The sequence below is a fragment of the Odontesthes bonariensis genome, chromosome 15, assembly GCF_027942865.1.
Source record: "Odontesthes bonariensis isolate fOdoBon6 chromosome 15, fOdoBon6.hap1, whole genome shotgun sequence".
Lineage (NCBI taxonomy): Eukaryota > Metazoa > Chordata > Actinopteri > Atheriniformes > Atherinopsidae > Odontesthes > Odontesthes bonariensis.
Window position 1 is genome coordinate 4,549,035 of NC_134520.1, and position 12,358 is coordinate 4,561,392.

Sequence of the window (12,358 nt, forward strand, 5' to 3'; positions counted from 1 at the left end):
CCAGGAACTAGACAAGTGTTCCAATTCTTATTGGATACACTCCTCTTCACAAACACTGACCGTCTGACTGGTTCTCACGCTCAATCTTATGAATTATGATTATTATTAATTAATTGAATTCCAATTGGCTTGAATTGGACTTACTATCTAAGTGCCTTGAGATGACATTTGTTGTATTTGGCGCTATATAAATAAAAATGAATTGAATTGAATTGAATCTCAGTCGGTCATCGTTTGTTAACTTGAACACTTTTCTCAGCCATTCAAGCCTAAAAAACCGCAACAACCAAAGTTCAAACACAACTAAACTGAACCAGCACCACCATCACCTGCACGATTCAGCTGACCACAATAAGTTTACTTTTTTCACCTGATGAGAGAAGGCCCAACTCTATAAACCAGTTAGGGTCCAACTAGAGGTGATGATAAGTGGCGAGGGAGGAGTTTCCAGAATGGCATTGAGGTTTATTGTGTCATTAATCGTTGACATAATAAATCTCCAACAGAGAAACAAAAGTGGTCAACAATAATCTGCTGGTAAAGCCACAATCTCACTGATTACGTTGTTGCTCTGCATCAACTCATATGAGGGGCCATTTAGGACTTAACTATTGAGACACTCTCACACATACTAATGAAACACTCTTACATTCACAATTGAAACACTCTCACACTCACTATTGAAACACTCACACATACATAAATACTCTGTAAACCTATGCACGCTCATATATAAAACATTATACATATCTATCTGAAACACTTACACATACTGTACATATGAGAAACACACACGCATACATAAATACTTCCGTGTCATATACACATACATATGAAATGCTTGCATGCATACAAGTGAAACATTTATACATATCTATCTGAAACACTCATGCATTCACATATGAAAATGTTATATATACATATATTGTTGAACACTTATACCTTCATAAGTGAATCTCTTGCATATGATTACAAAGATATAAAAAGTTTAGATACATGTGCAAGTGTTTCACATATATTTGTATAAATGTTTCAAATGTGTATGTATACATTTTTCAATTATAAGTGCGTATGCTCTTCCATGAGGATGTGCGAGCGTTTCACATGTATTCATACAAGTAATTTCAGTTGTGACCGTGAGAACGTTTCAATAGTGTATGTAAGAGCGTTTCAGTAGTATGTATGAATGAAATCTCACTAGCATACGGAAGGTATCTCACTTTCACCGGAAGGCGGAAGTAAAGAGTGCAGAATTTGAACAGCGACAAACTTAGCGCCAGTTCGGTAAAGTTGGAAAGATATTGGCAGATTCGGACTTCCGGGATCAATAACTCAGAAGTGAGACGTTGTTAAAACACAAAACACGCATATTTTCAACCGTAGTAAGACAGACAAGGAGCTACAACCTAACTTTCATCAAAACGAGCCATCCACGGAGCCACACCAATAACATTAGTGTTTCTGTGCAGCCGGCTGTGAGAGCAGCGAGCAGAGACCGTCTACAAAGTGCAACCCAAGAGAGACGTTACAAAAAATAATCAATAAATATCCAATAACTTCACTAGGATACAGTGTAGTGTCACCAAACTCACTACACATTTCACTGGTCTCCTACAGATTACACTACAACTCTTGGTTTGAAAGAAATTTTTTGTATGATTATTTTTTGTAACGTCTCTCTTGGGTTGCACTTTGTAGACGGTCTCTGCTCGCTGCTCTCACAGCCGGCTGCACAGAAACACTAATGTTATTGGTGTGGCTCCGTGGATGGCTCGTTTTGATGAAAGTTAGGTTGTAGCTCCTTGTCTGTCTTACTACGGTTGAAAATATGCGTGTTTTGTGTTTTAACAACGTCTCACTTCTGAGTTATTGATCCCGGAAGTCCGAATCTGCCAATATCTTTCCAACTTTACCGAACTGGCACTAAGTTTGTCGCTGTTCAAATTCTGCACTCTTTACTTCCGCCTTCCGGTGAAAGTGAGATACCTTCCGTATGCTAGTGAGATTTCATTCATACATACTACTGAAACGCTCTTACATACACTATTGAAACGTTCTCACGGTCACAACTGAAATTACTTGTATGAATACATGTGAAACGCTTGCACATCCTCATGTAAGAGCATACGCACTTATAATTGAAAAATGTATACATACACATTTGAAACATTTATACAAATATATGTGAAACACTTGCACATGTATCTAAACTTTTTATATCTTTGTAATCATATGCAAGAGATTCACTTATGAAGGTATAAGTGTTCAACAATATATGTATATATAACATTTTCATATGTGAATGCATGAGTGTTTCAGATAGATACGTATAAATGTTTCACTTGTATGCATGCAAGCATTTCATATGTATGTGTATATGACACGGAAGTATTTATGTATGCGTGTGTGTTTCTCATATGTATGTGTAAGTGTTTCAGACGAGTGTGTATAATGTTTTATATATGAGCGTGCATAGGTTTACAGAGTATTTATGTATGTGTGAGTGTTTCAATAGTGAGTGTGAGAGTGTTTCAATTGTGAGTGTAAAGCCTGGTTTATAGTCGGTAACGCAAGCCGAAACGCAAGCCCTTGCGCGGTTGCAAGCCCCCCCTTGCGTGCTTGCGTGTGTCACCTCAATTTTCTAAACTTCACGCAAGACGCAAGCGCAAGCCACTGGCTGTGGTCGAAACCGCCTACTACTTGATCGATCTGACAGTATGCAGAGCGTTTACACACAGTGCACTTCACTCCTGCCCGAGCCGAAATCAGCCGGCCTGAAAAGCTGATTTCCTTAAGCTATAGGCTAAACTCTGTAAATATATAACTTTAGCAACATTTGAAACATTTTCAGGCGATAAAGTAGTCGTTTAGACCCCCAAGGTGTTGAAAATCTGACAAAATACCGGCTATTTACAAGAAGAAGAAGAAGCATGAATCTATGGAAGAGAGACTTGCCAAAGAGCTCCTGGCGGTGAATTTCCTTTCATCGTAGTAGGCTTGTCATTGAAAAAACCCGCTACTCCACCTACTGTCCTGGCGGTGAATCGCCACGCAGCACACGCAACCGCCGACAAAGCAAAATGAAGTATAAACGTCTCGAGCCATTAACATACGCGCAAGACGCAAGCGCAAGGGCAGTTAAAAGAAGTATAACTCAGCCTTAAGAGTGTTTCATTAGTATGTGTGAGAGTTTCTCACTAGTTAAGTCCTAAACGGCCCCTCATTAACTCAAGGTCGCATTTGTATCAGCCATTGTGCACTGGAAGGTGATGTTGTCCTTGCTCTCTGTCTTTGCACAGGAGCCATGGGGGGAAGAGCTCAGGAAGTCATCGCTCCAGCAGCAGAGAGTGCTCCAGCCTGCCCCGGCACGAGGACGTCCATCCCAGCAACGACGGCTTTCTCAACGGCAACATGTCCGCAGGCATCAACCTCAGCCCCACCCTACATCCCAAGAACTACCAGCCGCAGATCTTCAACCACTCCACCGCCTGCAGCATGGACCTGGCCAGCAGCAACCTCCCCCATCTTCACAGTCCCGGCGAGGCCAAGAGCAAGGGCGACTTTGAGATGAACATGGGGTCTAAGATGTCAGATGGTCCAGGCGCCAAGTACCTCAAATCCAACTTTCGCTCACAGCAGAACCGCCACTCTTTCGTGGAAGGGAAGAACAACACACTTCAGTCGGGGGAAAAACACGGTCGACACAGCTACATGGACTCCCACAACTCTGCACCCTCCTCTTCAAAGTTTGCCTATCTGAACCTGTCTAAGAGCTATGGCACACTTAGTGATGCCAAGTCAGTGGGGAACTTAAATGATGTGCATCTGTATGCAGATGAGCCCACGTCTCGCTATTTTCCTTCCAGCTGTCTCGACCTCACAGCTCCGAGCAGCCCGGCATCCCGCAGAGTGGAACGACTGGGACCCGGGACAGCTGGTCGAGCCAGCACGCGCTCAGACAGAGAGAGCAACACTTTGGACTCCTCCTACAGGCGCTCGTCTACCCGCCATAAGACCTCAGAGGAGGCCAAATCATCAGATGCCCTGGATCCTGGGGAAGGTAGCGTGGAAAGGGGCCATGCTCACTCTCTGTCCACCCCACATGACCCTCTGTCGTACGGTCAGGGGTACACCAGCCCCTTCTCCTCCCAGCAGAGGCCGCACCGCCACTCCATGTACGTACGCAGGGATCATCAGCGGACGCACGGGGCAGACGAGGGGCTGTCAGTCGGGCAGGGAATGCCCACCAGAGCCAGTAGCCTACAGCTGCTGTCTCCGCAGCTACAACACCGCACGCTGCCCCGCCACTCTGGAAGCTCCTCTAGAGAAGAAGACATGAGCAGGGTCAGTGATCAGCCCATAACAACCCCTTCCAAACTAAAGTAAAGCCTAAGTCCTCAGGATCTAATCATATTAAATGCCTACATTAGGTTGTGTTGGATAATTCTGCCTCAGTCTCAGTTTGTCCAGCAATGCAGCCAGAATTTACTCCCAGAATTTCATGATTTAGGTTTTTTAGCCATTTCTTGTGACTCATTTAACCGAAAAGGCAGGTTTACCATTACTGCAGCTTCATCTATGAACATTGCATATCTTGTGAATGCAGTTTTCTAGTTAAGATATATGCTGAGTCATGCTATGCGTGTAAATATATATATATATATATATATATATATATATATATATATATATATATATATATACTGTATATATAGTATATATAGTGTGTGCATGTGTATGTGTTTGTATGTGCTGCAATGCTGAGCTCTCTTCATGCTTCATCATGTCTTCATTAACAGAGTGAACAGGCACCCACTGAGGTCACCCACAGCAGACCCCCAATAAGGGACTCAACAAGGGACAACACCGCATCTTTTCACACACAGCGGCAAAAAAGCGAGGTCCGACATTCTTTCTGCACCTACCATTCCCCACCCACATCGAGTCTTCTGAGAGAGCGGATGTGGGTGGATACTGCTGTCATGAACTGCTCTCCGTCTCTCTTTCTCTGTCTCTCTGCATCAGATGCCTCCTCATTTTCTTCTTTGCTTTGCTTTCCTCTAATGTGACTTCTTACGATAGCACAGTAAAGCTTGTCATCGCAGCAGATTTCAGTTTGATTCCGGAAGGCATGTGTAGCCTCCGCAGATGTTTTGTTGTAACGGCCATTCGTAAGTCAATACACCCCCGTGTTTTTTTTCTGTTCCTTCAGGTAAATAAAAGGTATTATTTCGGACAAAGAAGCATGCTTTGAGCCTCTGAGGTTTTGTATGATTCGTGCTTCTGTTGTGACTTAGGTCGGCTTATATCACGACCAGCAAACAGAAGATGGGGGCTCTTCCAAAGAGAACCGCAACATCTACAGTGAATCCATGCCGAGACGGGTGGGCAGCTTCTACAGAGGTTTGTTTAGACTGACGCCATATCTCTGGCTGTTGTTTTTTTTTTTTTTTTTTTTTTCTTCCTTTTTTCTGCACTGTTTGGAGGTCAAGAGCTTAGTTCAGATCTGGACATTTTAGTGGAGTTTACTGCATGGGAGAAAATCCTTCACATATGTTCATCGATTAGACTCTTCTCTGCACCAAAATGGGCAGAAATTGGACATTTTTTGTTCAGACCGATGTCACACTGCTAGCTTAGCTAAAGATTGTGACTGTGGTATGTGCAGAGCTGGAGACGGTTGGAAAATAAGCTTGTTAGTCCTAACTAGTGTACGATGTCTGCAAAAAAGACATTGACTCTCAAATTTTGGCATTACTGTAATAACAGTTGCTACTCATTAGGGGACAATTATGGTTAATGTTAAAACCTTTGTGGGTTTTTTTCTTTTCTTAAAATTGTTTAAGCAAACACAGTTCAGGTGTGTGCAGTGTGGCACTAAAACATATTATCTTAGGTTTAGAATGAACTTTTATTAACATGTGCAGGTGGTAACTACCTCAAGTATCATCCTTTTGTTTGTGTAAGTCCTCTGAAATCAGCAGCATAGAGGTGTCCACTGTGACGGGATATCCAACTTCTTTCATTTAGGGCCTTTAAACACCATATATAATGCCACAGCTTTTGCTTTTTCCTCGATCCTAATCTCAACCAAGCTCACATCTTTGTCATGGTCGTCATGTTCATTGTTTACATCCTGAAAATCTGGAACTTTGTACTGTCTAACTTGGCTCGTTGAATCCTTTGGTAACTGGCATAGAACAATTATGCCAGCAATGGAGCCAGTTGCCCATGTAAATGTGAGATCAAAAAGAAAGTTATTGTTATTGTTGGTGTGAAAGATGCAGAGGGTGTGTAGGAGTACTGGGACTCTGTCTGACTCTGTCTGACTTTGTCTCTTTTTGACATCACAATGAATGGGGCAACACAAAACAGCTGTTCGCTACAAACATAGCGGAGTTACACCATATTCTCTCGTTTGTGTGTGTTATATACGATCGGGATTTATTTAATTGTCTTTTTTCAGTATATTACTCATCAAAACATTAGGTTTTTCATAGAAACAATACCAGGCCTTTTTTCTCTAATAGATTGATGACTAATGATGGTTTGAAATCGTTTTGCACTTCGAAGGGTTTAGTTAGCTCTTTTAGCTGCACGTGTAAGCTGAATGACCCAGTTTTTTGTGTTTTTTGTGTGCAGTCCCTTCTCCTCGGCCAGACAACTCCTTCCATGATAGAAGGGGTGAGAGCCGGGGCTCTGGCTTGTCCGGGGATGGCAACAATTTGACAAATCACTCCAAACGTCAGCCTGCATTTGACCCCTGGTAAATATATCGTGCAGCCAACTCCAAAAATACTTGTTTTGTTTGTCAAAGATAAAAGTTTTTCTAAACCCTGACGGCCTGACAGCAACGCTAATTCACAGTCCGTCGCTGTTGTTGAAGCGGTGCTCTCAAATGACGACACAGTGGGTTTAACACAGTTTGTCAGGTCTCATTCGTAGTAAAAAAAACTTCATCGCTGGGACGTCACACTCTGTCCTCTCTGCTTTATTTTCAGGACTGGCCCAGATACTGTAGTCTTGAATCCATCTGAGCCATCCAAAGAGAAGGAAAAGCAGGGTTTCTTCAGAGCAATAAAAAAGAAAAAGAAAAAACCCCAAATGGTAAGTTGTCTCCTATGTACATCTGCAGAAAGAAGGCCTGCTTTGGATGCAGATTCCCCCGCTAATGGCACCAGTACCCTGTTTGTTGTCTCTTCCACTGCTTTTCAGATGTTTGATTCTGAAGCTTTACAGAAACCATTTGTTGCTGTTGTCATGTGCATCGTGCTTACCTGTGCCACCAGTCATGTGCCTCTATATTACAGATGGAAGTCCATGAAGGAAGGCCCCCTGTCATCAAGAAATGTCTTTTCCCTCTGTTTAGTCCAAAGAATAACATAAAGCATAGCTCCTCTGTGAGAGTCCTCCCTGTAGTGTCCTCTCCCATGGTACAACTTGTTTTACAATATCCTACTCACCTCCTACCTCTGTGTCACCCGTCTGACATTGCATGTATTTTCAACTTTAATCACGACGGTTTTATTGGTCCATTTTAAGCCTGGCTTTCTTAGATCGTTTTATAACAACAGAGAGCTGTTTTTGATAATAAACTGCCAACCAGTCAGATCCATCTATACAGACACAGCTTCAGTACAACTCTTAAACAATGCAAAGCCATTAAGTTTAGATGTATTTAAATTACAGGGAGTTGATGTTAGATTTAACATCTGGACTTTTTAAGTTTTAGAAAAGCATCAGTAGTGGGGGGAAAAACTACTTTAAAAAAAGAAAAAAAAAGATGGATCTGACTGGTTCTTTTTTGTGTTTGGACCATCTTTTTCAAACTAGCCTCTGATCATTTCAGCCACAATCTAACAGCACGTGTCAGGCTGAGCTGCATGAACTGAGGATGAGCGAGGGCACATGAGATTTGCTGCTCACCTGTATCACTTAGAAGCATTTTATCATCTCAAAGTGTATTCAAAGCTGACTTTAATAGAGAGTATATGTGAATGGGGGAAGTTCAAAAATAGTTAATAAGTGAACGACCCAATTCCAAAAATTGTGGCACAATAACAGAATAATCTTCCTTAACGTCATGAAGAGTTTGAATACTCCATCATCTACAGTTCATGATACAATCAAAAGAGTTTGAGCATCTGGTGATGTCTCTGTGTGCAAGGGATGAATATTATTATTACAGGTATAACTGCACTAAGATCAGGCAGGATTCTGTCAGGAAATCACTGCATGGGCTCCGGAACACCTCCAGAAATCATTCAGCCAACTTCATCTGCAAATGCAGGTTCGAGCTTCATCTTGCAAAGAGGACGCCACATGTGAACGTGATCCAGAAACACAGCCATCTTCTATGGACCAAAGCTCATTTAAAATGGACTGAGGCACAGTGGAAAACCATTCTGTGGTCAGATCAATTGAGATATGAAATTCTTTTTGGAAATTATGGACGCCTTGTCCTCCAAATTCAAATCAAATCGATCAAATTCACAATGAGCTGATATTTTTAATGAAATCGTGAAATATTTCCCTTTTAACAACTGGCATATGAGTCAAATATGGCAGTGCATTTAATTTTTATTCTTTTTTTTTTTACACGGCATCCCAACTTTTGGGGAATTGGAGTTTTTGACACTTTAACTGACAACCATCTCTGTGGCAGAAACGGCTCAGCATGAAACAGGTGTTTGAGGCTACTTTCACACTTCTATTTATATGTGACAGTTTGCTCAGATGCTGGAAGAGGGAGGGTTTACTGCTGAAGACAGAGCACAAATAAACACAATCTGGCCAGAAGGAATCGGGCAGACTCAGAGCTGGTAGAAAATAATTTGCAAAAAATGAAGAGTAGATCATTTGAAAATATGATTTTTGTCTCTTTCTCAGATCAGCAAATCCTTAGGCTTTTGCCTCAGATGCATGTCATGATTTTTTTTTCTAAATTAACCAACCAATCAATGCAAAGGTGTATTCTCAAATATAACTTCACTAATGATAATAACAATACACATAAATGATGGCATGAATCCCACAAATCTGTTTTCTAAGCACATTTTAAGCTTTTCATTGAATTCAAAACCTTTTAGCACAGTTTGTGTTCAGTGATACCTTCATACTCTGTGTGGCAGGCTCCCAGCGAAGGTATGGATACAGTCATCCAGAAGTCCTCCAGGTCCTCAGGTCATCAGAGTAGCCGCCACCGGACTCGTGATAAGAGCAGAGACCGGAACCAAGAGCGAGACCGAGACAGGGAAAAGGACTGGCCGCCTGAGAAACTGTCCGATTCACACTCTCCAGTAAGTCTCACAGAAGAAAGATCAGTATTTTCCAAATGTTGTTTTGAAATGTTTGTATGATCATCGTTATTATTTGTAATGCGCAATGTATCTCTCAGAGCCAGCCACTGAAGTCACTGCGCAAGCTCCTGCACCTCTCATCCTCGTCCTCCAACCAGACGGCGTCCTCCGATATGCGCTACCAGCCGCTTGCTACTTCAGCGTCCGCTCAAGGTGGTTTCCCCGAAAGCCGGGGTCACTCAGGGCTAAGCACGCCCCAGCTTAAGAGCCGACAGACAGCCTACCCGCTGCCTGGACAGCTGGAGTCCGGTTGGCACTCATCCGCTCTTGGCCGCCCTGAGGGCAACCCCTACCCGGAGCAAATGGGCATCAAGGGAGGCCAGAACGGGCACGGCTTTGGACGCCCGTCCAGATCCCGCATGCCAAACCTCAACGACCTGAAAGAGACAGCTCTGTAAGCCTCATCACCCTGCAGCTCTCGCATCCACCTCAGCATCCTGTTTCCCTTCTGTTGCTCCAACAACTCCCTTTGTAAATCAGTGCACCTGCTGAACACACACACACACACACACAGGATTACCAAACCCTCTGTTGTAAACACTGCTTGCAAACAGGCCAAAAGCCTTTTTATGTCTTCATTTTTTTAAAGTGTCCATGTTTGATAGACTTTATATTATTGCTTATGTAATTCTGATTATAATTTGTATTATAAAGTAAATAAATTGCAGACTCTCTATATATGGATAGATAAACTGTAGATTTTGAATGTAAGTATTTTGGTTTTTATTGAATATAGAAATATAGTCAATTTTACTGTGTAGTATTTCCTTAAGACTAATCTAAGGCATTCTAAACGAATAAAGACTGGTAACGTCAGTAACTTTTGTTCACCTCACCCAGGATTGTAACTGTCTCAGCCGTCCCACCCGTGGATGTGTTCTGTCCCAGTAGTTGCAGATGCTCAAATGTGCGACCACAAGTCTACGCCTTGTGCTTAACCGTGCTGACAATCCGACAGCCTTAGAGCTTACACTTAATTGCTCTTTTTTTTTTTTTTTAGGATAATTAGGTTATTACGTCTTAATGAAATGCAGCCATTTTAGAAACTGGTGCCATAAACTGACAGATATTCTAGCCTGTGTCACCCTCTGCAGGACATTATGAAGCACTGCACACTGTATTCTGACAGGTCATCCTGTACTAGCGAATAGGCACACACATCATACATTATGTATGTGAATCCTGTATTACATGTTATGAAGATGTAACGCGCGTTTGTTGTTATAAAAAAACAATGAAACAATCATTCCACGTGCTTTCAAATGCAGCAAATCTTGTAACTAATTTCTTTTTTTTTTAATTGGCAAAAAAAAACGTGTTGAAATATTAATATTAATCTGTGTTACAACACACCTCAATGGATGTATTAAAATTCCTAATAGTTGCAGCGCTTTGAGCAAACTCCGGTAAATGACAGGGGACATCTGAAGCTGGTACTGAAGGATGTGCTTTGGTCACTCTGATCACTGCTCTCCCTTGAATGTCTAATCTGTTGCTCTCTTTCACACGAGCAACTCCCAAGTGGTCGCATCAGTTATAAACCCGCACAAATACACTCATAACAGCGTAGAAAATTAGCTGCTGTAACAATGTGACATACAAAGCATGAACTGCTTATTTCCCTGTCATTGTTGGAGGGTTATTTTCACAGCAGTTGGAGGAACATAAAAGCCATTCTGGGTGTACTGGTGCAGTGACTCCCAACTTTTATTTATTTATTTCCTGACGTACTCCAAGAGCCTTCTAAGAGGAACTAAAGCACTCCTCTATCATTACCGCCCGTTACCGTGTCCCTCTGGGTTTTTGACACTCCATTTTACATAAAAGTGGATATCATTGCGCTTTTTTTTTATACAGTTAAGATTATTGTTAGTATTTAAGTTAATCTGATCAATTTCTTATAGATTTTTCATAATTTATCAATTGCCATTTAATCTTTTATCTATCGTCTTTTTCTTTTCTTTTTGTCCCCCTGCTTTTAGCATCGTGTCATCATTTTTTTTTTTAGATTCTAGTTTAATGTCCATCTATTAAACAGTTTTATTAAGCAGTTTCCTCACCTAGCCTTTGAGCTCACTCCAACTGTGCACACTGGTTTTTAAACTAGCTTTTCAGATGTTTTCTAAAACAAAACATATGGAAAGCTAGCTAACAGAACCGTGCAGTGTGAAACATCTTTCATTTTTGACTGCTGACTTTAATTGTCAGTACACTGTAATTTGTATTTTTCAGTTCAGCCTCATTTCAGCATCTACATGAACCCTCTTTGGCAACAGGTACGCCTGCTTGGGAATCACTGCACTGCTGTGTTTTTAACTGATTGCTCACGGCGAACCACTTGGGAAGAGAAGAAATCTCAGAGTGGGAGCACAGTGAGGGCAGAATCTGTACCGTAACGTTTGTTTGTGTTGGAAATAAAGTGCCATGAGAGCAGCTTGGCAGAAATAAATTCAAACCTTTTTCTAACGTTGCACTTTGAAGAGACTTTGTGGGCTCAGCAATATTGCCCTGACTGTAAATTCTGCCTCACTCTGTCATGTTTTGTCATGTGTGCGGCGTGTGTGAGAACTGAAGCAGTAACACAGCGACTCCAGACATGACCGTGTTGTGTTGTGTGTTGTGCAACTGTAAGGACTGTGCACACCCTGTACACGTTTTCTTTTCTCTCTGAATTATTGTCCTGCTGAAGGAGCACTGTGTATTATATTAATACTGATGTGTGACTACTTGTTTGGTAATATTTATAACAAAATGTTTATCAGCTGTTTAAATGAAATCAAGTATTACGTTTGTGCTTTTGTTACAGACACAAATTAGTAGCATAGTCAGTGTTTATCTGCTTTTTTTTTCCAACAGAGCATTTTCATGAGAATATAAACCCATAAATCAATGAATGCTTATCAATTTTAGAATATTCATGTTTATATATGTAACAGTAAATCTTCAATAAAACAAGTCATTTGATCTCTTTAACTGTTACATCTCTTTTTATTTCCACA

General features: G+C 41.5%; 1 protein-coding gene across 3 annotated transcripts in view; it reads left to right on the forward strand.

Annotated features, from left to right (window-relative positions):
- LOC142400118 (cyclin-dependent kinase-like 5) overlaps window positions 1–12,332 on the forward strand; it is a 42,641-nt gene extending 30,309 nt beyond the window's left edge. The window contains exons 12-19 of one of the 3 annotated variants that reach the window (XM_075484755.1): window positions 3,300–4,344; window positions 4,800–4,901; window positions 5,298–5,403; window positions 6,643–6,766; window positions 7,002–7,107; window positions 7,311–7,433; window positions 9,132–9,299; window positions 9,398–12,332. In XM_075484755.1, coding sequence (XP_075340870.1) covers window positions 3,300–4,344; window positions 4,800–4,901; window positions 5,298–5,403; window positions 6,643–6,766; window positions 7,002–7,107; window positions 7,311–7,433; window positions 9,132–9,299; window positions 9,398–9,757 — 2,134 coding nt within the window. In that variant the 3' untranslated portion in view covers window positions 9,758–12,332. The remainder of the gene's footprint in view (window positions 1–3,299; window positions 4,345–4,799; window positions 4,902–5,297; window positions 5,404–6,642; window positions 6,767–7,001; window positions 7,108–7,310; window positions 7,434–9,131; window positions 9,300–9,397) is intronic. The other 2 variants (XM_075484758.1, XM_075484756.1) reach the window with 2 other exon arrangements.
- Window positions 12,333–12,358: the final 26 nt, after the last annotated feature.